The sequence below is a fragment of the Eretmochelys imbricata genome, chromosome 9 (assembly GCF_965152235.1).
Source record: "Eretmochelys imbricata isolate rEreImb1 chromosome 9, rEreImb1.hap1, whole genome shotgun sequence".
NCBI lineage: Eukaryota > Metazoa > Chordata > Testudines > Cheloniidae > Eretmochelys > Eretmochelys imbricata.
Window position 1 is genome coordinate 89,679,998 of NC_135580.1, and position 27,803 is coordinate 89,707,800.

Sequence of the window (27,803 nt, forward strand, 5' to 3'; positions counted from 1 at the left end):
AAGTGAGAGAAAAAGTAAAATTGTTACACCCTACATGAAACCCCCAGAGTCTGAAAGGTTAATATTAGCATCATTTTCTTATCTCTTACTCACACTGTAGTCTCTGGGTTTGTAAGAAATATTTTTGCAAAGTGGCAAAGATCATTTTCTTTCTCCATTGGTCAAAACATCAGAACTTCTTGGATTGTTGCACTGTGTTCAGGGAAGCAGCAGGTTCTGAACCAATTAATTTAAATGGAAAAAAACCATACATCTGCAACGTATTATCAAGTTCCCAGTCTTCCAGTGTTTTTGGAATACTATAAAATATGAAGGAAAAATTCTGAACATGAAGCTTGGAAATTCTAGCCTTGAAATTTAACCTGTTTTAACATCAAAATGGAAATAATTCTTTTATTTTCACTTTTCACTGCACAATTCATATCCCTAAAAAATCTTGCATGTAATAGCGAAACCTGTGACTACAGAGAAGAGAAATAGCATCTCCCATTAGGTATGGGAGGAAAACAAGAATGTTTGCAACTATTAACTATCTGTATCATATACTTTAGTGATTGGGTTTTGAAGAGCAGAAGAAATATAGTGAAAACAGTCTTCAGCATCCATTCAAAGGCTCTACTAAACTTACTTGCCTCATAGACTTTTAAAGGATAAACGAAACTGTACTGGAAAATCTGGGGAATACTTTAAACTGTTCATTTAAGAGAAGGAGGCATCTATTGGAGGTGCAGGTTTCACTGTATAGTACTTTCTGTACGAGTATGTACAGATACCATGTTTTACCTGAGTATATCTGTAATTTGCATTCACTAGTGCCTAAAAATGAGTGCGCTAAAGAAAGCATATATTAATTCTCGCATATACATTGTTTAGACTAAACCACTGTATTCTTAGGATTGGGATGTGGTTAAATGTCTTTGTCACAAGGAAAAAGGTTATTGATTTCACATTGAAACCCTGTAACTGAGCATTCACAATGCCTAGTTATCCTAACAGGGTGATTAGCAGAGAAGAAGAAAAGAACATATATATATTTTTTGTCCTTTATAAGAAACATACTTGATATTCATAGAGTGAAGAACAAATGAAGTAAGATCACCTGAGCAGGAATGGGACAGGAACACAGGAGGTGGTGGGTAGGGTTTAGCTGCAATATACATTGCAGGAGAAAAGCAACCAACTAATGGGTGGATGTGATTGGACCTGAAAAATCAATTATTTCCTTCTATTTTTACAGTAGGGTAAGCCTCTGAACAATTTAACAAGGATAAGAACAATTATACTGCTCCTTTCCACTTCTACAGCACCTTCTGGTTGAAGAGCTCAAAACTTTTGAAAAAACACAAAGGAAATTAGCCTCCCACTGCCTGGGCGAGGTAGGAAACATGAATGATCTTTTAGAGAGGAGGAAATCAAGGCACACAGCTCCAACTTTTACCCTAACTTGCATCCCTCCGGGACACACAAACCAGGCCAGAATTTGACCCCTGGGCAATAAAGGGCCAGAGCCACTGACATCACTGGAGAGATGAATCGGGCCTTCCCTTCCTTGCCCAAGGTCCCACCCGGGCCTTGGGCCCAGACCCAGAGTAGGAGGCCAGACAGGCCATGAGCTGCTCTCGTCTGACCCTGGTGGAACACAGGCCGGAGAGTTCCGCCCGGGGCACGGCCCCGTGCCTTAACCTCGCTACTGGGGCTGTGCAGAGCCCGAGCCCGAGCCCGGGGGGTCTCCATGGCTCCCGCTGCTTCTGACCACCCTGGCCCCTTAGTTCCCTGGCGGCAGCCCGCGGCTCCTCCCAGGTAGCGGCGGGATGCGGGGGCCGGAGCGAGCTCCCCGCTCCGGCCCCCGCGGCCCCGCTCGGTGGCTGGCTCCGCCCCGGGGGGGGGCGGGGGGGGGAAGAAAGGGGAGGCGAACCCGGAAGTGCATGTGGCCGATGGGGGCTGGCGGAGCGGCGGCCTGAGGGGTAAGAGCGACCGCTGCGCGGGGGCACCGGGCCGCCGCTTCCCGCCCGACCCCAGCGCGGCGCGGTTGGGCCCGGTGGGGCGGGGCCGCCAACTGTGGCAAGCGCTGGGCTGGGCAGCGGGGAGCTGACGGGGGCCAGGGCCAGGTGCTGTCAGCAGAAGAGGGGGTGGTTGTGGGGCGCACCCCTCAGCCGGCAAGGGAGAAAAGGGGGGTAACTCGGGGAGGGTTAAGGACAGACGCTGCTGAGTCAAAGGGGCGCTTTGGGCTGTCTGGAGCGGGACACGTTTCCCACCCAGGTGAGGGGAAGTGGGTGGGGAGCCCGCCCGTGGACAGGCCCCTGGCTGCAGACACCGTTTTCTACTCCATGTCGTGCGGGCATGCTCGGTGAGATCCGCAGCATGGCAAGCCACCCATCGCGACTAAACCCTTCCAGGGCTGCTAGCACCAGTTCATCCAAAACAAAGCTAGCAGTGGTGGGAAATGGGCCAGCAATGACCCTTGTTTGGACAAGATTTCAGGTAAAAACTCCAAGGAATACAGGGCTGGATCCTGCTCCCACTGACTCAGTGAGAATCCTGCCCATGACTTCAGGTGGAGTAATAATAAATAGACCCATAAATGGCTGGAAAATGATCCCCTTTGCTACAGGACTTCCAGTGGTAGTTTGACTCTAGCAAATAATCTCCCTTCCCTGCCCTTTGACCACTAGCTCAGTGTCTGCTCTGGTGATGATCTCTGAAACTGAAAGACGAGGGTAGCTGTAGTGGTGAAAGCAGAGGTACTCCCTATATTCTCAAAAAGAAAAGGAGGACTTGTGGCACCTTAGAGACTAACCAATTTATTTGAGCATAAGCATTCGTGAGCTACAGCTCACTTCATCGGATGCTATTCTTATGGGTAACTTTTTATTCTTGTTTGCCCTAGCATCTTTTTTTTTTTTTTAAAGTGAATTTTAGTGCTTGTGAAATGTCCTGGCATGATAGCGCTGGCTGTTTCACCAATCTGCCTCAACCCTGACCAGGAGGGACCACCTATGGGAGAAGAAGGGACTTAAGTATCCATAACCCATTCTGTTTCTGACTCTCTGCTGAGCCTGCCTATAGGGTGCTGTTTATGGTATTTGTTGTGGACACTTGTCTTATAGCTGCTAACTGTGACAATTGAATTCATTTCACATATTACCAACGGTCAGGAGTCTGACTTCTATTCCCTGGTAACCCGAGCTGGATTTGAACAGGTGTCCTGTTGGATCAAGGCATTGTCATTATCCTGTGACAATTCCAGTTAATGGATACAAAATATTGCGATTAAAAAAATTAATTGCATGATTAATCACACAGTTAAACAATAATAGAATATCATTTAAAAATATTTGTGGATGTTTTCTACATTTTCAAATATATTGATTTCAATTACAACACAGAATACAAAGTGTACAATGCTCACTTTATATTTGATTACAAGTATTTGCACTGTAAAAAAAACAGAAGAAATAGTATTTTTCAGTCCACCAAATACAACTACTGTACTGCAGTCTCTTTATCATAAAAGTTGAACTTACAAATGTAGAATTATGCACAAAAAAACTGCATTCAAAAATAAAACAATGTAAAACTTTAGAGCCTGCAGGTCCACTCAGTCTGATGAAGGGTTATGTTCAATAACGATGCAAAAGTAGTGCGGACTGACACATGTTCATTTTCATTATCTGAGTCAAATGCCACCAGCAGAAGGTTGATTTTCTTTTTTGGTGGTTCAGGTTCTGTAGTTTCTGCACCGGAGTGTTGTTCTTTTAAGGCTTTTGAAAGCATGCTCCGCACTTCATCCCTCTCAGATTTTGGAAAGCACTTCAGATTCTTAAACTTTGGGTCCAGTGCTGTAGCTATCTTTAGAAATCTCACATTGGTACCTTGCTTGCGTTCTGTCAAATCTGCAGTGAAAGTGTTCTTAAAATGCCATGTAAATGCCTGTTCTCACTTTCTGGTGACATTGTAAATAAGAAGAGGGCAGCATTATCTCCTGTAAATGTAAACAAACTTGTTTGTCTTAGCGATTGGCTGAACAAGAAGTAGGACTGAGTGGACTTGTAGGCTCTTAAGTTTTATATTGTTTTGTTTTTGAGTGCAGTTATGTAACAACAAAAAATCTACATTTGTAAGTTGCACTTTCATGACAAAGACAAATTGCACTACAGTACTTGTATGAGGTGAATTGAAAAATACTATTTCTTATCATTTTTACAGGGCAAATATTTGTAATAAATAATATACGCTGATTTCAATTACAACACGGAATATAACATATATGAAAATGTAGAAAAACATCAAAATATTTAATAAATGTCAATTGGTATTCTATCGTTTAACAGTGCGATTAGAACTGCGATTAATCAAGATTAATTTTTTGAGTTAATCTTGTGAGTTAACTACGATTAATTGAGAGCCCTAATTTTTTCCCTACCCCAAAATGTCCAACATTGAGTGCCTTTAGTGGAATACTCATCAGTCACGTGGATAGAAATAATTTTAACCATAGGTACAATTTACAATTATCTAACTTTTCTTAGAGCAACTTGTATGGACTGTCCCTGTCTCTTGAAACTCTGTCACCATCGAGACCTCTTTTCTAAAACGATTCATCAAATGAATGCTCCTGGCAACTCCAATGCCCTAGATGAACTCCTTATGCTGTTGGAGGAGGGAATTATTTTGACGTGTGCCATGACTGCCACTTACTAAATGTAGTTTTCTTTTAGTACCCATCTCCATAGTATCTAAACCATATCTAAAAACATGACTTACTATTAAAAACAACCCCATCGCCTGGGAGTCCATATGCACCAGCAACAACCTGGAACACTTTAGGTATATACTAAAAAAACACATTGGAAGTTGGGGTCATAATCTTTGAGACCCTATTTTTGCCACTACTTGTGGTCGACTGGCTTTCCCCATTCCTCTTCAAGGATTACACTTTTTAGCAGCTTTCTCAATGGAGTGCTCCAGAATAGGTATTGCTTTCTCCCCAGTCATCTCTCACAAGGGGGCAGAAGGCTCTTTCCTGAATGGACATATCACAATGACCTTGTCTCACAACAATCTGAAATTCAAACATCTCAATCTCTCAGAATACAGAGATAAATCAAACTAAAACCAAGGAGACAGCACATGTAACACATCTAGCCCTGTACAAGGCAAGAATTAAGCTCTCTAGGTACAGTTTGTGCTGCTATAGTGAAATATGTAATAGCTTACATGTCTAGGCTGTGCATCCTTCCTCTCCTTGTTGCAAGGGCAGCCTGTGGGTGAGGCAGCTTCTACCCTCTCTCAAGAGCTGCCTTCTTTCTCTTGTCCTTTAAGATCCATGAAGATACTTAGGTGTTTAAGTATCAGGTATAGGCACCTAAGTCCCTGCTTTGGCTCCATCGTGACCCACAAAATTCCTGCCAAACCCTGTAGGCGCCTAAACTCACTCAGCACTGAAATTGTCAAGGTAAAAGTTTCCAAGGCACCAAGTTTCTGCCTCTGGGCATCCACTCTGCTGCCTCCCTCTAGGCAGCCAGACTCCTGTCTTCTGCCTAAACCCCACAGTGATTCACAAACCAGGGGAAGATAGGTGACCAAATGCTTAAATCACATGCAGGGCCTGATCCAGCAGGTGTACTCAGAGGCCTTCTACTAAACCAGATCCCAATCAGTGTCTCTTCAGTGGAGGTGGTGCTGCTGCTACCCACCTTACAACTTTGAGCCTAGTAGTTAGAGCACTCACTGAGGATATGGGAGACTGAGCATCAATTCCCTCCTAATTACCAGAGAGGGAGAAAGAACTTGAACAGGGTCTCCCACCTCTCAGAAGAATGCTTGATCCACTGGGCTGTGAGATTTTCTGATGTGGGGGCTCTCCTGTTGAAGCTATTCCAGTGTGGTTAAATAATGAAAGCATGGCTAGGCCAGGGGAAATGGATCTTGTGTCTCCCACCTCCCAGATGGATGCCCTAACCACCAGACTGCAAGTTCATTTTCACTCTGCCCAATGACTGTTTAAGCCAAACAAGCATCAGGATATCCCATAGCTCAGTCGTTAGACCACTCAGAGGTGGGAGCCAGATATATAAAAACCTCATTTTGTGTAGTGTCAGAAAGGGCATACATAATACCACCAGGTCTTGCTTAGCACTTTTCATCAAAGCACCTCACAAAGCTGAGTAAGTATCATTATCCTCATTCCCCACCCATGAATGAAGCACCTTACCCAGGGCCACCCTGCAGCAAAATTAGGAGTAGAACCCAGGTCATCTGAGGCTCAGTCTAGTGTTCTAGCCTCTGGGCCACACTATCTTCCTGCAGTAGTGTTTTGTAGTTGGTATTGGTGCGGGTTAGGACCCTGATGGAAGAGCCAGGTTTGTTTGTCGATTGTTATATTTGGATGATTTTCCAAAAACTATATAGTTTTTCTATACTACCTAAAAGAAATAGTATTAGACCTGATTTACAGTGGTACTGAGGACTCAACTCCCAGTAAAATAGGCCAATTAGGCCTATTCTAAACTTAAAAGTTTTGCTTGTATAGCTATATCAGTATACCCTTCTAGTGAAAATGAAGCTAATACCATCAAAAAAGTTCTTTTGATAGTATGGCTTATAGCAGTGGTTCCCAATCTTGTTCCGCCGCTTGTGCAGGGAAAGCCCCTGGCGGGCCGGGCCGGTTTGTTTACCTGCCGCGTCCGCAGGTTCGGCTGTTCGCGGCGCCCAGTGGCCGCGGTTTGCTGCTCCAGGCCAATGGGAGCTGCTGGAAGCGGTGGCCAGTAAGTCCCTCGGCCCACGCTGCTTCAAGCAGCTCCCATTGGCCTGGAGCAGCAAACCGCGGCCACTGGGAGCCGCGAACAGCCGAACCTGCGGACGTGGCAAGTAAACAAACCGGCCCGGCCTGCCAGGGGCTTTCCCTGCACAAGCGGCGGAACAAGTTTGGGAATCACTGGCTTATAGCAATTCAGTGAACGAAATAAGGTGTACTTGCAAAAGCACTTTTATGCTGGTATAGAAATGTCATGGAACGCTTCTAATTGACATTGCTATGCTGTCAGAAGATTCTAGTGTAGACATGGCCTTACTTTTCTGAGGTTTTATTGACCAGAATGTTGCAATTTGTGGGAAAATGGCACATGGTTATGCACTGGACTATTCTAGATTATATGGCCTGCTGCACCCCACACCTTAGTCTTGTGGAAAATTACATTCTGTGCCAAGGCAAGATGTAGCAAAACGACAGAAAATAGTTTTTTTTAGAAAATAGTAGTTTATCTCAAAGAACACTGGACCAATATAGCTGTGAACACATCAACAGTGTTTGCTTTTTGCAGTAGTTTTGGTTTACGCAATAAATACCTTGGCTCTCTAACAAGAATGGGATTCAGCCTTACCTGTATAATGTACCAAAACTATACACATTTTTAATTTCAGAGATGAATTCCAATACAGTCAGCTTTGCCTGACAAAGCTTTGCTCAGTTCTGATCTAGCACAATTCCTCAATAACAGCAGTGCAGCGCTCCAGCCTCTGTTCTAGCTACTGCTCCATGAGAATACTGATCTTTTTACCTGCAAGATCGGGCCCTCATGCTAACTTCTCTAAGAGAGCACGCAAGACCTGCTTCTTGTTGGTACTCTGATTCACTAGGCCGTTTCTTGCACTGAAGTCTACGTCATCTTCAAAGTGTACACACTCTGGAGGCAAAGAAGCATTCCAGGAATAATGGCTGCATGGAAGTGCTCTGCTACAATTCTCTTTGGGGTTTTTGAATATTGTTTAAACTGTACAGTCTCTTGAGTTTCTTGAGCCCCTCTTTGTGTATATCTTTCTCTTGGTTTGAGCTGTATCTCTGATAAGATAATAGCTGAGAATTTTTTTTCCAACTGCAGCAAGACCTATGGACCTGATTATATGATCAGGTGCTGGCATTTGTTGTAAGGGATAGAGACACAGGTCGTGGTTTTGCCTACTTTGCTGTTTTCTTTTCCCCTTCCTTGCAATGTGGGTTGTGGAATCTCAGAAGTGAGACAGTTGGCTAAGATTTCCCTGAAAGCTTCTAGCCACTTAAATACTTGATGAAAACCTGAGAAGATCAACGTATCTGTGTTGTGTGTAAAGAATGCACATAAGCTTGGTATTTTAGAAGAAATCATACAAAGTATAAGTAAGTCAGAGTTTGTTAAATTCCAGTACAGAGCAGGAAGACAGTTTTGGGAGCCTTGGGGAAGGAACACTTCCTACTGTGTAGAAAAATGGAGGCCCTGGACAATTTTTACAGGGTCTTGCTATTCATCGCTTGGCGGCACCTTCTTGTAGCTCATCTAGGGAATTATTTCTCCACATCCTGTCCAGCAGTCACGCAGTCCATTGCTTTAGTCACTCGCTCTGCAGCTGCTCTCCCACTACTCTGGAGCTGTTTTTCAAGGTTGGGTGACAAATTATATATGTGTTGTTCATTATGATGCTATGGAATCCTCCTCCTTCTAAGGGATCCTGAGTTTATCTTGTTTTTATAGTTTTAAAAATAATGCTAACCAAGTACTGGAAACTTTCAATTTGCATGTTGACAACCATTCCAAATGGGCAAATTTTAGATTGCTGTATCAGTTTGATATTTCCAGCTGCAGTAGAGTTCCATTTCTGGAGAATAACTCCATGCAGTTCTTCTGTTAGAAGGAATTTTAAAAGTGAAAGTCGGATATCCCATTTAAAAATCCTTCATTGCTATTGGATCCCTGAATAGGTCTGTATCTAGGCTTAATTCAATTTTCTCATTGAATCTGGTGAATATCCAAAAATCATTCACTGAATACCACTGTCATAACATGTGTGATTTCTTCATATTTGCTAAATTTATGGACGTGTCTTAAAACATCGTTCCTCAGAGTCCAATCCAGCCTTTCCTGTTTGTATTAACCTCATTCTGAGATCCAAGGTTAATTTTTTATCAACAGTGGCCCCAGTCTTGAGCCCACCTTATTAATGATTTCTACACCAATCTCCTCACTCCAGGCAGTGTTTTGTTGTTGAACGGTGCTTTTGCATTGCTTCAAGCCTAATCTTCCCAACTGGCTAAGATTGTGTGGTTTATCTGGTAAATTTGGTTGGGTTAAGATCTAGAGCTTGACTAAAAGCATTTCTTTCTTGGCATAGATAGATTCTAGCAATATTACATTTCCTTTGAAGTTTGGAATATTCTATAAAAATCCATCTGCATATAAATGTCCGGTCTTCAGAATACTCTCATGAATTCAATTAGGACAACATATTTTGTGCTGTTCATATTGATTTCTGGAGTCATCCACATGGATGATTTTATATATTAATACAAGCTAAATTGCAAGCATTTAGACAATATGAGATCGATTTCCCTTGTGTGAATAGATTGTATTACTTTAATGGTAGAGGTTTTAGACGTTTCTTCTCAGTCCCTCACCAGCCACACATTTCAGTGGTATTATTCCTTAGCCAGTATAAGGTTTGTATGTTAGTACAAAGCATTGTGATATATGTCATTGGGGAAACAATATCTTTTCTTCACTTCCTGCTTCAGGATGTTTATATATAGCTGTAAAGATATAATTAGCATTTCCAGTTTTATTTTTAAGATAAATTATAGATTAAAAAAAAGTTTTAGGCTGATTTAGCGGTTGGTTCAACCAGCAGTAAATTAACCTATTTTTTCCCCTTTGTGAGAAGAGAAGATTCAGTTAGATAAGGAAAGAACTGAAGACAAACTAGTCTGTACAAACTTGTCAGAACCCCGGCCTTGATGGCATCTTGGTGGAATTCCAGAAGGTTACAAGAACAGTTAATAACCAGTTTATTATACCTTTATGAATCAGCAGTGAAGGATAATTTATTAGCACAGAGTGTAAGAACTCATCTTATCTCACTGATTCTGATGCTTAAAAAGGACCCTGAATGATGGATGAACGACCACCTGACTTCCCTAATAAAGATTGCAAAATCCTAGCTAGGTGCTTGCTGACATATTTCAGTCAAATCTGGTAAAACTTGTCCATCGGAAACAAGGCCATTTAAGAACAGGCTATCCAGCAATTGTGCCAGATTGCTCTTAGATTTGATTAATTTATACCTGGTCATAATACATAGAGCAAATTATTATTTAGCAATTTATCTAACCTAGTTCAAGTAATGACTGCATTTTTATTTTAATTGGAAAATAATATTGCTGTTAGGAATGTATTTAACTTCATTTTTGTTTGGTTACTGTTTTCAACTCCTTCCTGTGCTGTTTGTACACTGATGTGGGAGAATGTATTCCAGGGGTTTTGCCTTGACTTACTGATCTCTCTTGAGGCTCTGACAGGCATGTTGCAGTAGAATGTTGACTCTTGTTTTTATATTAGTTTGATGATAGAAAAGCTGGAGTTAGAATCTTTTGATCATACATCTTACTAGGTATGTTTATTCACACAATTTATTTGGGTTATAATTTAAATTATAGACTAGTGTAAATTTACAGTATAATTTTTCTTAATAATTTCCTCTGAATGTTAAATGAAATTATATCCAAAGATAGTCACTTAAATTTTGCAGTAGAGGATATTTTTACCCTTTTTACTCCATGTCTTCTAGCTTAACATGGTTTTAATTATTTTTCTAAAGGGTATTGGACACAATGACAATCACTGTAGTGTATGATAACTCTGAAGCTATGGAGCTCTGTGCTTCTCAGCATCTGTATCTTAAACCAGTAGCAAAACTGACTATCAATGTGGTGTTTCCAGAACACACAGAATCTACTCGATCTTTCTCTAAGTGGGAAGTGATGGACAAGCTGAAGAACATGATTTGTCCAGACCAATTTACTACTGTTAGGGTTTCAAAGAGCACTAAGGATTTCATTCGATTTGAGGGAGAGGCAGAAACTAAAAGGTTGATCCTCACACTTAAGGAAAAACTGCATGGAAAGGTAATAAAACTGAATGGTTTCAAAGATGACTTGAAAGTGATGGCCACCGAGGCACACACTGACTTTCCAACTCCACAGGAGTGGGCATCTTACCTGAATAAAAGAGAGATTACGAATGAAGACCTTACTGAGCAAACCGCTGATATTCCTGATTGCATCTATTTTGAAGGTTTGCCATGCAAATGGTTTGCACTAAAGGGCTCAAATAATGAAAAGCCAAGTGAAGATGTTTTAAGAGTGGTGTTCGAAAGCTTTGGAAAGATCAAGAACATAGATATCCCTATGCTTGACCCTTATAGAGAAGAAATGGTGGGAGGAAATTTAAATAACTTCCTTTTTGGAGGTCTACAGACATTTGAAGCTTTTATCCAGTACCAAGAGTATACGGCTTTTGTGAAAGCTATGGAGTCACTTAGGGGAATGAAGCTGATGTTTAAAGGGGATGATGGAAAAGCTCTGGCATGTAACATGAAGGTAAGCATCACTGGCTATATCTTTTGATACTGCCAATGCTATATTTGCCCAAATACAGTACCATAAAGACTTCCATAGTAGTCAAATATCAGAAACGGTACAGCAGAAAAGTGTAAAATTCCCTGGCCCAACCAAGACTTATCTGCTGAGACTGCCATGAAGGTCATCACTGCTATTTGAAATCTAAAAAAAAAAAAAAAAAAAAGACAAATTGGGAACTTTTTGCTAGCCAGTGTAAACATTTAAATGATGGATACTTGAGGTGGGAATTTAGACCTGGAGCGCTGCTGTTTGGGAGAGGGAATAGATGGATGGCTCTCACAGCTATTCATGCTCATAGTCCCCCACCTAGCAAATAAAGCTCTGACTTTTTTGCTGGTCCATTCTCACTGAGTTAAGGTTCACAGATGAGCCAGCCACAAGGCTGTCTCTTCAGAAGCAGCATTCACTCTGGTTTGTTTGCATAAAGATTTTGGTTTGTATGGATTTGCTGCTTGGTTGAGTATTGTTGACCTCTCAATCCAGATTTTAGTGAAGATTTTCACCCTTTAGTATGACTGTGACCTGGAAAAAGTATTTGCTTGTTGATTTCCTGAAACCTTTTTCTCCACTGGTAAAATAAAAGTGAAAAGTTACCAAGTTTATGAATCAATTAGATGAGCACAGGAGCTGAAAGGAATGCAGTCAAGACTTGGAGGAGTTGTTCGGAAGACATTGGTTTCTGCATTGGTAAACCCAAGCAGAGTCAGCAATAGCCTTCCTTTCTGCCTTTTTACAAAAAATGTTCGCAGTCACTTTGAACCTGTACTAGCAGGATGTATCCTTGCTTCTCTTGGCACTGTGCTTTGATTAAGGGGGATATAGTGAATAATGTTGGAGGATGGATTTGTTTGTGGCATACCCTGTGTCACGCTGTGAAAGGAAACTGGAGAGCTGCATGCTCACAAAAGCTCATAGCTGCTTAGCAGCGTTCATCTAAAAGTCAGATTTAGTCATTGAGATAAGCCTGGTTCCAAGAATTTTGCTCAGCACAAAGCATTTAAATTATCTCTGATTCTTGAATATGTAGCAGTCATTACACAGTGGTTTGGAAATCATGCTCCAAATGACTTGGTTTCCCAGCTTGGATAAAGTGCTGTTTGCGTGGATGTTTTCTTTTAATGTCACCACAGCATCACATTGAGTTAAACAGTTCTCAACAGACAGTCTCCCCTGCTGTACCAACCAGCCCACCGTAATCCACTGATGGTTTAAAGTCAGGCAAATGCTTGACCAAGAAGATGTGGCTCACACAGTGCACTTAAAATAAGTCAGCCTGTCAGACAGAGGGAATGCAACAGCCAGGAATTCTCCACTGAAAATGCCCAGCCTCCAATCCCCAAAATTGAACATTTACAGGCTGTCAAAGGTGTATTGTCACAGTTTATGAGCCTCTAATGGCACAGGGTAAGGAGACATTTGTGAGTAATGCTTATGGTAACATTTGAGAACAGGACATAGCTATTCGTGTGAATTCTGCAGGTCATATTCCAGTCTCCTCAGCTAGAAAGTGGCAGAAAGAAACACTCATGTTTCAAATATAATTGTGCAGAAATAGATTAGAGACTTTCTAAGTTGTATAGGCTGTTTGTGTTTTATTTGTGTAAATAAGGTGACCCAGTAGATTGACATGTTTGTGGTCTTTCTTAGGGCTGTTGATTAATCGCAGTTAACTCACGTGATTAACTCAAAAAAATTAATCACAATTAATCGCCGTTTTAATCGCACTGTTAAACAATAGAATACCAATTGAAATTTATTAAATATTTTGATGTTTTCTACATTTTCATATTGTATTCTATGTTGTAATTGAAATTAAAGTGTATATTATTTTTTATTACAAATATTTGCACTGTAAAAATGATAAAAAGAAATAGTATTTTTCAGTTCACCTCATACAAGTAGTGCAGTGCAATCTCTTTGTCGTGAAAGTGCAACTTACAAGTGTTGACTTTTTTTTGTTACATAACCACTCTAAAACAAAACAATGTAAAACTTCAGCGCCAACAAGTCCACTTAGTCCTACTTCTTGTTCAGCCAATCGCTAAAACAAGCAAGTTTGTTTTCATTTACAGAAGATAGTGCTGCCCTCTTCTTATTTACAGTGTCACCAGAAAATGAGGACAGGCATTTGCATGGCATTTCAGTAGCCGGCCTTGCAAGGTATTTACATGCCAGATATGCTAAAGATTCGTATGCCCCTCCATGCGTTGGCCTCCGTTCCAGAGGACATGCTTCCATGCTGATGACGCTCGTTGAAAAAAAATGTGTCAATTAAACTTGTGACTGAACTCATTGGGGGAGAAATGTAAGTCCCCTGCTGTTTTACCCGCATTCTGCCATATATTTCATGTTACAGCAGTCTCGGATGATGACCCAGCACATGTTGTTCATTTTAAGAACACTCTCGCTGCAGATTTGATAAAATGCAAAGAAGGTACCAATGTGAGATTTCTAAAGATAGCTACAGCACTTGATGCAAGGTTTAAGAATCTTCAGTGCCTTCCAAAATCTGAGAGGGATGAGGAGTGGAGCATGCTTTCAGAAGTCTTAAAAGAGCAACACTCCGATGCGGAAACTACAGAACCCGAACCACCAAAGAAGAAAATCAACCTTCTGTTGGTGGCATCTGACTCAGATGATGAAAATGAACATGCGTTGGTCGCATTGCTTTTTTCAGTATCATAGAATATCAGGGTTGGAAGGGACCTCAGGAGGTCATCTAGTCCAACCCCCTGCTCAAAGCAGGACCAATCCCCGATTTTTGCCCCGATCCCTAAATGGCCCCCTCAAGGATTGAACTCACAACCCTGGGTTTAGCAGGCCAATGCTCAAACCACTGAGCTTTGGATTGTTATTGAGCAGAACCAGCAGTGCAAGTAGGCTGGTACGCTCCTGTACGCCATACTGGCAAGCTATTTATAGCCAGTACAGCATACCCCAAAAAACACAGCAGCAGGAGAGAGCTGGGGGCTCTGCTCCTTTCCCCGCTGGGAGGGGCAGCAGTGGGGAAAGGAGCATAACGCCAGCAGCTCCTCCGGTGGCTCTACTGCTGACCCCCAGTGTCACACCCCCCCCCCAGCCCTGTCTCTGGCGCAGCAGCAGGAGGAGGACAGAGTCCGTCCCCCCCCCCCCCAGCCTTCACTCCAGGTACCATTGGATGGATGTGGGGAGGGGACGGGGAGAGCATGGGGGTCCCGGGCTGGGAGGAGTCACAGAGGGAGGTAACATGCTCCCCTTAGCTGGTGGCCCGCCCCACCCCCCCGTACTGGTAAGACATGGATTTTACTTGCACCACTGAGAAGAACCCATCAGCATGGACGCATGTCCCCTGGAATGGTGGTTGAAGCATGAAGAGACATATGAATCTTTAGCGAATCTGAAATGTAAATATCTTGTGACACCGGCTACAACAGTGCCATGAGAATGCCTGGTCTCACTTTCAGGTGATGACGTAAACAAGAAGCGGGCAGCATTATCTCCTGCAAATGTAAACAAACTTGTTTGTCTGAGTGTTTGACTGAACAAGAAGTAGGACTGAGTGGACTTGCAGGCTCTAAAATTTTACTTTGTTTTACTTTTGAATGCAGTTATTTTTAATACATAATTCTACATTTGTAAGTTCAAGTTCATGATAAAGAGATTGCACTACAGTACTTGTATTAGATGAACTGAAAAATACTATTTTTTTTGTTTTTTTACAGTGCAAATACTTGTAATCAAATATAAAGTGAGCACTGTACACTTTGTATTCTGTGTTATAACTGAAATCAGTATATTTGAAAAGGCAGAAAACACCCAAAAATATTTAAATAAATGGTATTCTGTTATTGTTTAATCATGCAATTAAAAAAATTAATTGTGATTAATCATGCGATTAATCGCACTGTTAATCACAATTTTTTTAAATTGCTTGACAGCCCTAGTCTCTTCATCATTCATGAACAATCCTGCCTTCTAATTCTGTTTCTTCTGGAACAGGTGACTTTTGATACAACCAAACATTTCAGCAAAGGAGCCATCAAAAAGAGAAGGCTGGAAAGACAAAAGCTGCAAGAGCTAGAGCAAGAAAGAAAAAGGGAAAAAAAGAAAGAGGAAGAGGAGGCTGCAAGGTGAGAAACTTGTTTTGAAGGAGTGTTCTACTTTCTTTACATTTACTCCACGTCTTGCTCCCAACAGAATCTCAAGAGAGGAACACCCAATACAATAGCCCCAAACCTAGATAATGTTAAGGGTTAGATAATGTTAAAATGAAAGCTGAATATTGTCTAATTCATATAGCGTAACAAAAAAAAAAAAAAAGCATAGTATCTTCAATTATGTAGGTGTCACATAAACGGAACTAGATTAAGAGAAAAAAGAACAGGAGGACTTGTGGCACCTCAGAGACTAACAAATTTATTTGAGCACAATCTTTCGTGAGCTACAGCTCACTTCATCAAATTAAGAGAGGAGTAGTAGACCTACACAGTGTATAGAAAAAGGGGATTGTGATTGGAGAAGTGGTCTTGAGCTGTCTAGACATCTGCCATTAACTTTAATTCTCAATTAAAAACACTATGTGCCCTTGTTGCTCCCTCTCCTGTATCTCTCCTCTTACAGATCCAGGGTTTGTTTTTCTTTCAGTCACTCTAGTAATCTATCAAACTCTCAGTTTAAAAGTTTGTTTTAAACTGTGTGAAGACCTAAGGCAGGGATCGGCAACCTTTGTCTCACTGCCTGCCAGGGTAAGCCCCCTGGCGGGCTGGTGTGTTTACTTGCCGTGTCCGCAGGTTCAGCCGGTCGTGGCTCCCAATGGCCATGGTTTGCTGCTCCAGACCAATGGGGGCTGCGGGAAGCGGCATGGGATGTGCTGGCCATGGCCTGGAGCAGTGAACTGTGGCCAGTGGGAGCCGCGATCGGCCGAACCCCGGACGTGACGGGTAAACAGCCCCCCACCAAGGGGCTTACCCTGGCAGGCCATGGGCCAAAGGTTGCTGATCCCTGGCCTAAGGAGTCCTTTCTGCAGTGGAAATGTAGATCGGTAAATATCTGAGACAAGATCAGCCCAGGAAAGTGGCAAATCATCCTCCTGGCCATGTTTCCAGTGGCTGAACATATGGTTACAGAAATGTATTGACTGCTCAAAGATTAAAGGTAAATCTTAGATCAGTTGTATTACTCAAAGCGGTCCTCACCAGATCACTAACAATGTGCCCTGTAGTGGAAAGGGCAGCAAAACAGCATATTTTAACAGTTTTAACAGCGAGGGTAGCCTATGGTCAGTTTGGATATGTGCTTAATCATAGAATCCTAGATAGGTAGGGCTGGAAGGGACCTGAGGAAACCCAGGGAGCCGGTTGGCATCTTGTTTGTAGTATTTCATGATTGCTGTAACACCACAAAGTAGTGGTGTCATGCACCCTAGCTGTGTCCTGAAGTAAAATTAATATACAGTATAGAATATAGGAAGGATTCCACATGCCTCAGCCTTGGCTGGAGAGTCCCAGTGTGTAAGCGATCCCTCCGCATTGCTATTATCTTGAAGGCAGTGTTGTCAGATGTATCTGAACTATCACACTGTATTAAGTTCCTACTTCTATAGGGAGTGTTTAGCATCTACCCTATCTGCCACTGGAAATTATTCCATGAATATATCCATTGATGTAGAAACGAGAGTCGAAATGCTAAATCTAGCAACTCTGATGCAATATCTCTAAATCTATCACCAAATTTAATACCCATATTACTTGAATTTTTCTTCAAAATATTTAGTTTTTATACATTGACTTCTAGGACAGTTTTGTGTGCATAAGGAATGCAGGATTAGGTCCAAAAGTTTGTGAACCTTAGTTATTGGTGTTAACTGAAGATGAAGGAGAAGGGGGCAAATCATTCTCTAGCTGTGACCTGGAAGAGACTATAATATGAACAACCTCTGTGTTCTTTAGCGAGAGGTAGATTATTATTAGAAGAGTCTTAAGAGTACAAGAGAAACTCAAACTGTCCTAAATCTTTGCATCTATTGGATGTATGTTGGTTGTATGCCATTAACTTTAAAACGTGCTACCCTAGGCACAAGGATTTCTTGATTGTAACAGCAAATGGATTCCTAGCATTGAGTCACTTGCTGTTAGCACACTAAAATCCTACTTTTCACCCTCCAGGGGTTAACATGTAAAATGAGTGTCATCTAAATTGTCCCATATTAATAATTACCTAGAAAAAGACGTGATGATGAAAAAAATGCTCGAGAAAGAAAAAGGAAGGCTAAGCTCAAGAGGAGAGAACACAGGCAGATAGATCGGGATGAGAAACGCCCAAGAAAGCAGCAGAAGGTAACAGCTGAAGAAGAGCAGTGGCCAGAGAATATGCCTGAATGGGAAGAGAGGAAATATCTACTAGCTCAGAGAAGAGTGGAGTCTATAAGGCTGCTTACCGTGCTGTTAAGCCGAGTAAAAGTAAGAATATTTTTAAAAAATATTCTGTTTTAAAGGATGTTTAGTAGAGCTTGAAAAATTTACCAGATAGCTGATGGCCAGAGGCTGATGAGAAGGATGATTTGGAGTTGGGGAAATGCTAGCAAGGCCTAATAGCAAACCCCTAGTGATAATCTAGCCCTTCTTCACATATGAATATAAGGGAAAAGGTGTTGGGATTCAGTCCCTGCTTGAGGCTTCATCTTTTGGATCAGTCTCTGTCCAGTAGGTGTCTGGTAAATTGAATCAGTTCCCAGGTTCTCATTGTCATGTTGAAAAGAAGAAAGGCTACTTCTATTATAATCCTGCCCCAGCATCCTGTGAGATAGTCTCTGCTATTTTTGGGCCCTCTTGTCCCATAAATAGCTCCAGTTATTGCCCTGCTGCTCAGAGCTTCCCCAACACCAGAGTAAAATTGACATGCATCCTGTCAGTTTCACTGCTGCACAGGGAATACAGCATATCCAAAGTAAGGCTAACACACCTTTTGTCAGTTTCACTCTGCTGATGCTTTGGGATAATCAGAGCAAGAGAGGCAGTACTGGAGGTGTTTGTCTACCTGCTCACTGTATTGATTTGTATTTGAAGGATTATCTTCTTAGCTACATGGACTAGAAACTTTTTAAAATGAAAGCTTAAATACTGTAGTAATTATTAATGTAGGCTACATCACTTGCCAGGGAAAGCTTACTACTGGCCACTGACAAGTGGATTTTTTCAACCCCTGATGTTTAATATTTCTTACAGTACTTAGGAACCCCCATCAACAAGCACCTGCTAGAGGCCACACCAGCCAATCTGTGTGAGTTAGTGCTCTTTAAAACTAACTGGCAGCAGAACATTTTAAATTCTTTAGAAGGTGCGGGTGTCTTAAACAAACCTTTTTTAAAGGGTGAGGAACTAGCCAGAAAAGATTTGGAGAGAGATGTAGGGCCTTTTAATCCCTTGGTTACATTTGCAGCTGTTACAAAATAGTGTAATTTAAAGCAGTTTATCTAATAATTCTTAGATAAGATATTCAATTTACAAAAGTGCAGCACTTTACTTTAGCCGAATTAGCAAAGTTAGTGCCATGCTATAGTCAAAGTGGGCGAATAAAATGATTTTTGTAGTGGATGCAAATCAGGTAAAAGCAGCAAGGTTAGCTCAATATAGCCAATGACTTTTATTGAAAGGGCAAATATTCTAGCTAATTAATCCTGTGACATAGTGAGTACCCTCAACTTTCACAGAAGAGCTCCAGAACCTTATATAATCATGGCCTGCATTAGATACAGTAGGTCAGATTCTGCCGTTATACCTGGACAGCTGCCCTGACTTGAGCAAAGTTGCACTTTCCTGTAAGTTAGTTCACAATTTAGCTTGGTATAGTTTCGTTACAAATTTTGTCTGTTACATTCATATTGTAATTTTCTCTTTGATTTTATTTAAAGGAGTTTGCACAGTTGACCGGCCAAAAAGTGGAGCCCTTGCTGCACCCTGAAGATATAAGAAAGGATTGCTTTCCTGAGACAGAGTTACAAAATGCAGACAGAGCAGAGCAGAGAGAATCCCATTATCTTCTACACAAAAAACTGAAGGATAAGAAAAAATTTAGGAGTCAGTTCTTCCAAACGGTTAACACCTCTTTTAGTGAGGAAGAGGTGCCAACTAATCTGCCTGCATCACCTTGTCATCTTGTAAGAACGATCTTAAATGATCCAACTGCAACAGCAAGCACTGGTAAATTAACTGGCAGGGATGATTACAGCTCCTCTGACGGTGGGTCTTTACAGATTACAGTTACTCAAGACTGCAAGGTTATAGAATCTCTTGAGAGAGAGGACTTTCCCCCTTTGAAGACATTACACTCTGGAAAAGTGTCTGGTACAGGGTACTGCAAAAAGCAAAAGATTTATGAAACTGATGAGTTTATACATTATTTATTAAACTATTATCAAACTCCAAGCTACGCACGTGTCTGCCTAGAGCCAAAAAGCACCGTTAGCAAGTCTTGGTGGCAGAGGATAGTGTCTGATAATGGGAATGGCTTTCAGATCAACTTGAAGAACAAATACGGGCAACGCTTTACAGAAGTGAGTTTTGTACAAAACCTTGACAAGGGAAATTGTAGCGGGGATGATAATTATAGATGGGAGATCACAATTCGGAAATCTGAGCCTACAGAGAGTGTGTCAAAAAACAAGGCCTATGCTGGAGGGTTTACAAAAAAGTTCCAAGTACAGTGGAATGATTCACTTGACATTGCTAACTTACCATATGCTGAATTTAAAAATTCTTCTTTTGGAAGCATTAATACTAGTCATGATAAAGAATCCAATCAAGACAATAACAGAAGAGTAGTTGCCCCACCATATAAACCCTCAGGCTCTGCATACAAATTAAAGGATTTAATGGAAGAGATCAGTAGTGATTCTGAGTATTTCAGTGAGGCAAAGAGAACAGAAAGAAGATTTAAAGATGTTTACAGTGATGGCAATAAAGCATGCTCCCTCCCAAGAGAGATGGAGAGAAAATTCCTTGTCTGTGTTAAAAATGTAGGTCAAAGTTATTCAGAAAATGAATCCAGCAAATGTAGCTTCTGTTCAAATTCTACCCATGGTGGCTTGACAAAGCAGTGTAGACATAAGCTTAAAAAATCATTCAAGAGGTGCAGTAGTAAATTGAGACATGAAGGGCGAAAAAGTGAGTGGAAATCCAATGAAGAGGTGATAAATACCCACAAAAAGAAGAAAAAGAGAAAAAAGCTCTCCCCTAACATTTTACCTGATGAACATGGCTTCTCTGAAATGGATAGTTGGAGACAGTTGGAATCTCTAAAAAAGATACAGAGAAAATGTAGCAAAATGTTCCACCATAAGATGAAATTCAAAACACTTCATGTGATGGCAGCAGCATCATCAAAAGATGCCATTCATACTGATGCCTCTCTGCTGCAGAGATCTCGCCAAAGGGCAGGTGAGGTGGGGGAAGTGAAATAGAACCAAGATGACACTCCTCAATTTGACAGGTTTAAGGATTCTGTGCAAAATTATGGTTACTGACACAATCACTCTGGCAGTCAAGCTCACCTAACTGTTGAAAGTAGTTTAGAAGGAGGAGACGCTGATTCCTCTGACACCTAAAGGACTTGACAGTCTGTTAGTTCAGCAGCACTCTTTGGGGTGGGAGACTGGACCGCAGCACCATGCCTGGGCCCTGCAGGGTGCCTACTTGCATTTGAGTGGCTGTGAGAGTATGCTGTAGTTACACCCCTGTGCAGGGTTCCTGTCTTTATGCACCTAAGCAGCCAGGTTAAAAGTGGCCTGGAGATGATACCTTTGTCTAGGTGCTGCTTCTCCTGGTGGCAGAAGCCACCGTCATTCTTATTTATCCTGGACCTGGGAACCTAAGAAATCCTGCTGCTGAAGTGAAGCAAGAAGAGGCTCCCAAGGACTTGGTCTAAGGTTTAAATTAATAAAAGGGGAGAGCGAGGGACCAATCAGCTCCCCTCCTTCTCTGGCTGGCTAATAGATGAGAGCCTTTGGAGGAGGGGCCATCCTGCATTTCCACAGTATCTGCTCCCCCCATGCCTCTGGGACTGTCCCAATCACTGCCATCAAGTTTCTACCTGTTGAGCTGGGTGAGTTGCAGTCTTCTCTTGGCAGTGAAAGATTTGCAAAGAACTATGTAAAAGCTGAATAGTAGTATTTGTCCACCAAACTGGATGGCAGTGTATCTATCGCAAATATATGCCTGTCCTGTTACACTTGTTAAGATTTGTTGGGGATAAATTGTGCACAACCACCAGCTCATCACATTTTGGAAGGAGAATATGTGCAATTCTGAAGATCAGTAAAATAATGTGGTGGCTAAAATTACAGTTCTAGAGACATATTACTATAGAAAAATTAACTGGGAAAGAACACAGCATACAGCACAGGTGGGGATGAAAATATTGTTTGAACTGACTGAGGCACTATACAATTGGCCTTCTGATCTCCCAACAGGAATGAAATAATTCTCCCTTTTGGCTTTCCCCTTTGAATCTTGATTCAGTCTATTATGCTTTAGCTACAAGGCTGCATCACTCCAGCATCTTTTTTCTGGGAAAATCTCCTTCAAATAACTTATTTTTTCTCCTTATCCACAGGAGATGAGAGGAAATTAACACTGAGGAAAGAGATGGATGCAGATGTTGGAGGATGTCTTGTTTCCTGTTGAGTTAACAAATCCATGCTCTGATGCTGTCTGTGGAGCAGAACCCAAAAGAGAATGCTGATTAGTTGCTAGCTAATGGCAATGAGACTTTGAAGCTGCTCACAAAAGCTTCTACCCCGGCTCTCCCCCCAAAAAGGCCTTTTATATGGCTCTAAGAAGTGAACTGTAAGGCCAGGTCTTTAGTGATTATAAGCAGTCTAAGATAGTCTATTTTGTTTAGACTCCTTTAATGCATGCTGGAGCGGTAGGACAGTGAAACAATCAAGTTAGTATAAGCTCCAAAAATAGAATCTGTAAGGATTTGGCATTGATATGAAACAAGACCAAAGCTATTGTGAACCAACTGCTGAGAGTTTTGAAGCTTAATGGGTTGAAGCCTCTGAGTGGCACCCAGCTAAGTCCAGGGGAGCCATAAAACATTTGCATTCTGGTATCTAGTAATTGTGCACAAACCACTTATACACAGATGGAATAAATCTTTTAAGTACCCATATATTCAGAGTGCCTCCTCAGTCATATTGTTAATATGATGGGATGGCAAGAGGGTGGGGTATGGCAACCTTGCAGTTCAGTTGTCGGGAGAGGGGTGGGGGGTGAAAACTTGCACAGTGTATTTCTAAATTTGAGAAAATACACCCTAGTACATTTTAACCTTCTCCGAGCAGCTACACTGAGAAAGTTCCTCAGCATTCCGTTAAAATTCTAGGAATGAGCCAGAAAACTGGACATTTTCCTGGGCTGATCTAAATCATTACACTGCCACTAGATTTAGCATTCCTGAGATGTTGAGTGAGGATATTCCAAACAAAGCTCTAAACGTTGAACAATGAAAGGAGATGATTTCAGCATGCTGAGCATCAGCATGAAAGATTACCTTCAATACAGGGTGCAAATTGCTTGCAGGATTTCTAAGACGGGCCTTTCTGGAGGCACAAGCAGTGAGACAGCTACTTAGTTTAAGGTAGCTTACAGATAATTCCCAGAGAAGACTTCATTTTCAAAACGTTGCTAACTTTTATAAATCTCTGCTGCATGGAGACATGTGAAAATGCAGACTAGAAGCTTGACCTAGTATCTACATTTATTCAGTTCTCTCTCTTTAGCAGATAGCCACAGCTGCTCTTGGACAAAGTCCCTCATGAAGATGTAGATGGAAATGGAACAGATTCTGGTCTGAATTTAGACCAACATACTTACTGTTTCAGGTTTCATTTTAGTATGCTTTATTTATTACATGTCAAGAGACTAAATGTAATGTAGCTGCCTTCATTACACAGCATATCATTCATGTTCGTAACCTCTGCTCTAATAAAGTAGTCGTAAAAATGTTTGCAGTTAATCATTCATGTGATATTGTGTTTCCCACCGCATTGTTCAATAGTGGTGACTTCTGCAGCCTTCTAAGCCAGGTTTTACCCCAGTCTATTCTTATTGTTAAAAACAGGTTCATATGTTGAGTGCCTTTTTCAGGTTCACAGTAATCAATGACCAATGGTTGCTACTCAAACTACTGTTCTGTATGACACCTTTTTGGTTGAAGACAGCTTCTTGCTGAGAATATCGTCTATATACTTTGGAAAACGTATTTCCCCCCCCCCCCCCCCGCTTTTTAAATAGTTGTAATGAAGACCAACTATTGCAATTGTTTACCATGTAAATATCTCTGTTCCACTGTAGTGGCATAAGTGTTTTTCCTCTATGCAATATTTACAGCCACAAAAAGCAAACTTTTCCCCCACTGATCCTGAAATGGCTATTTATGTACATAGGCTTAGGCGCATTGCATTATATAATTCACACACTTACAGGTAAGGAAGTGACTTTATCTAGAACTGGAACGAAATATTTCTTAAGTGTAATTTTATGATAGTTTTGCACCATGCTGTCATCCTACTTAAAAGCAAATAAATATACTGATTCTATACTTGCTTTTTGCACCACCTAGATTCATTTACAAACAAGCAAATCCTGAATTTAAAATGTCCAATTTAGATAATAAAACACAAATAAAGTGAATAAAATGTAATATGTGCACTTTAAAATGAAAATGCCAATCTGATTGGTTTTACTTCATCATATTAAGATATGAAATAACTTTAGACATAATTTCAGCAAACTCTTTCCTTAGTAGTTTATAGATTGAATTGTTTAGATCCTACCCCCAGGTATTTTTTATTATTAATTTCCTTACCTTTCTTCCCAGACACACATTACCTGAGCCCCTGTAGTTTCATATTTTGGACTGTTCAGCATGATTTGTTTCATGGGCCAATATTTATTTACATTACTTTTGTAAAATAACTACAGAATTTTCTAAGACTTTGCTTTTAAACTTAAAAAAAAAGAACTGTTGGTGTTTTTTGGTTAAACTTGTATATTGAGGTTGCTCAGAAATAAGATGTAATGTCTTAATTATGAAAGTTAAAGAATAAAATGTATTTTTATTTTATGTAAATCTCTTAAATGTTAATGTATAATATATTAAACTATGAAAAGTAACTTTCAGGTGTCTAATGATCAGGCACGCATGACAGTTGCTTATATAATTCCATTAGTTATTTGTATTGCATTAGTGCCTATCTATACTAGGATCCCAATCTGCTAGGCCCCATATAAACAAAGAACAAAAAGATGGTCCCTGTCCCCAAAGAGCTTACAATCTCAGTAAGATACTTGCATGAAATAGTTAGAATACTTGTACTCCTGTTACAAAATGGGCATTAAGGACCAGATGCTGAGGGTTTGCCACTCACTACTGTAGTCAGGTGGAGTTTCCACTATTCAGCACTTCCCTAACAATGGTGTGTTCCACTGCATAATTACTGTAATAGCCAGGGTACTTATCCCGCAAAGATTTACATATGTTTAACTTTACATGCCATGAGTAGTCACACTGAAGTCAATTGGACTACTTAGAGTGTAATGTTAGGCACAGGTATAAGTCGTTTTAGGACAGCTGCCTAAAATGTGTTAGCAAGATCATAGCCCAGTTTAAGGCTAATACACCATGTTACACAGTACCTGGCTAGTGGGTTGTGCCTCAGGTATGCTTAAGGTCAAATCCTGAAAGGGTAAAGTCAGTGGAGATTGTAGCTGATCAGGCCCTTTTTAGAAGTGGAAATGAACCAAGCCCATTACATACTTGCCCAACTTGCTTTGAAATAAAGCTAGTCACGTACCAAAACAACCAAATGTGTTTGGTACATAAATAATGTGATTTGAGATCGGGAGTTCAATAAACCTGAAGGACAAAAATGCTTAGTGTGGTTCTGACAAACACCTGCAAAGGTGTGACTGCAGTACTCCGGGACCAAGCAGCCAGCTGCTTTCCACCTGTATTGTGACTTCTATTGCAACCAGCAGCACTCAACTCCTCAGGGGGAGAGCTGGTGTTCAGCTACAGGAGAAGTGAGGAGAAGTGAGAGAACCTGTCTTCCGCAAACCCCCACTTACCCTTCTTGGACAGCTCTACTTGAATTATCAGTTTAAATTTCCAGCAGTTGCTGCATATTATGGTACAGCAAGGCAGCAGGTGAAATAAATGAGACAATTAAAATTAGTTTTTAAAATGCATTTGGGTGGGTGAGGTAATATTTTTTTATTGGACCAACTTTTGTTGGTGAAAGACAAGCTTTCGAGCTTACACAGAGCTCTTCAGAGCAGGTCTGGGAACGTAGCTCAAAGTGTCACTGCTAAATCTGTTCCACCTTGTATAGCTGTGACAGTTAGTTTCCTAGCCCTGAAGAAGAGCTCTGTGTAAACTTGAAAGCTTGTCACTCTCACCAACAGAAGTTGGTCCAACAGAGGATTTTGCCTCACCTACCTTGTCTGTCTACTATCCTAGGACTGACAAAGCTACAACTCACCACCGCGTATTTTAAAACCAAGAAATATAATCTAAGAATAGTGTTATTTTTACTGCATTTCTGCACGGCTTGAGGAGACATTTCCTTTTAACTTTCATACTAGCTCTGAAAGGATGTCGCGTGGCTCAAAGGTAGGTGAATCCATAGAAAGAGAATTTAACCTTTGCCTTCATTTTTCCAGGTAAGATGATCATGTCGCCCTTATGAGGAGCAGCCTAGGTATTGAAAAAAAAATGCAAAAGAAAGGAGGACTAGAGGTGTGAAAAAGCACCAAGGCTCCACTTGTTTGAAAAAGGGAAAACTTAGTCATATCTAGGAAGTAAGGCTGATTATGGGTGTGGCATTTAGCACTCATTTACTAGACAAAATTTTACATAAATTTCCCCACTTGTATCCAAATGACTAATGTAAGAATGACTGGCAAGATTTCTTTATCAATGATTTAACAACCACTCTCTGGGTTGGTTTAGGCAGCAGAAAAGAGGAAAGAAATAATCCAGGTCCTTTCCACATGACCGTGTACCATTTGACAAACATTTGCCTTGCATTCAGACTCTGCCACTTTATGTTGATTTAACAAACTGGTATCAAATTGTGCGTACAGAGTACAAGGGGCAAAATGCTGAAGGGTAGCAGGTTACAAATTGAAATCATAGCACACAACCTACTGGAAGATCTAGTAAATATAAGGATTCAGCTGTAAATCCCCTTTCATCGTATAGATTTTTAAAAAAAATCCAAACACTCTAAACCAGTGGTTCCCAAACTTGTTCTGCCGCTTGTGCAGGGAAAGCCTCTGGCAGGCCGGGCCGGTTTGTTTACCTGCCGTGTCCGCAGGTTTGGCTGATCACGGCTCCCAGTGGCTGCAGTTCGCTGCTCCAGGCTACTGGGAGCTGCTGGAATCAGTGTGGGCCAAGGGATGTACTGGCCGCCGCTTGCAGCAGCTTCCTTTGGCCTGGAGCAGCAAACCGCGGCCACTGGGAGCCGTGATTGGCCGAACCTGCAGACGTGGCAGATAAACAAACCAGCCCAGCCCACCAGGGGCTTTCCCTGCACAAGTAGTGGAACAAGTTTGGGAACCGCTGCTCTAAACAATGCACAAACATCAAGCCTTTCAGCCCTACCTCAGTCTTGTGTGACTTCTTACATAACTTTTGCTGTGAACATTCATTACTGAAGCATATTTTCTTACATAAAGAACTTAAAGTAATGCCTAGTTACAGATAATTAGATAAGGGGTAGATTCAAAGCCTCTGGAGGTTTATGGACTTTACACAGCAGCTGGTAGTGAACCAAGGCTGCTTGGAGATGAGACTAGGTAGGTTTTTTTCTTTTTCCAGAATTCTACAGCTCTCTCTATATTATACATGCCCACAGCAATTCCGTCCCCATTCCCCGACAGTTCAGACTAGGGTGATTATTGGAAAGACTCAACAACTGCTATTCTGCACATGATGCTCTGCTAATATGAAATCTGTTAAATTACCTGGTGTGTTTCTTAGTGCTTAGTCACAGTAGCTGATAATGGTTGGAAAAGGGGATTAAGCCACAGCAAATGCAGATATAGTTTGTTTGTCCATTGCCCCTAGCCCTGTGTTTAGAAAGAGAAAACATCAGCCACTTTATGAAGCAACTCTCTCTTCCCTCCTCTCCCTTCCCCAGCAAAAATTTGTAACATCCCTTCATTTCTTACAGCAGGCATTGTCTTTACTAGAAGCGGTACCTTACCCATACCACAACATTGTACACTTTCTTCCTTCTGTTAAATTGCCTTCATTTTGCATTAGATGGATCAATTCTTAAATAAGTGCTTAGTTCCTCAAAGCACTTTACAGA

The 27,803-nt window shown here is 41.2% G+C and overlaps 1 protein-coding gene and 1 long non-coding RNA gene across 2 annotated transcripts; one reads left to right on the forward strand and one right to left on the reverse strand.

Annotated features, from left to right (window-relative positions):
• The first annotated feature begins 1,811 nt into the window (after positions 1–1,811).
• LOC144270033 (A-kinase anchor protein 17B-like) lies at positions 1,812–24,550 on the forward strand. Its single transcript, XM_077826204.1, is given in 7 exon segments — positions 1,812–1,886; positions 1,888–1,964; positions 10,624–11,404; positions 15,425–15,555; positions 17,646–17,883; positions 19,335–20,859; positions 22,034–24,550. Coding segments are annotated over 7 exon segments (2,898 nt in total). The 3' UTR covers positions 22,105–24,550.
• LOC144270034 (uncharacterized) lies at positions 24,514–27,558 on the reverse strand. The gene is made up of 2 exons (XR_013347094.1): positions 27,454–27,558; positions 24,514–26,182 (listed from the first exon to the last, which is right to left on the reverse strand). It is a non-coding gene; the product is annotated as an uncharacterized LOC144270034 (long non-coding RNA).
• Positions 27,559–27,803: the final 245 nt, after the last annotated feature.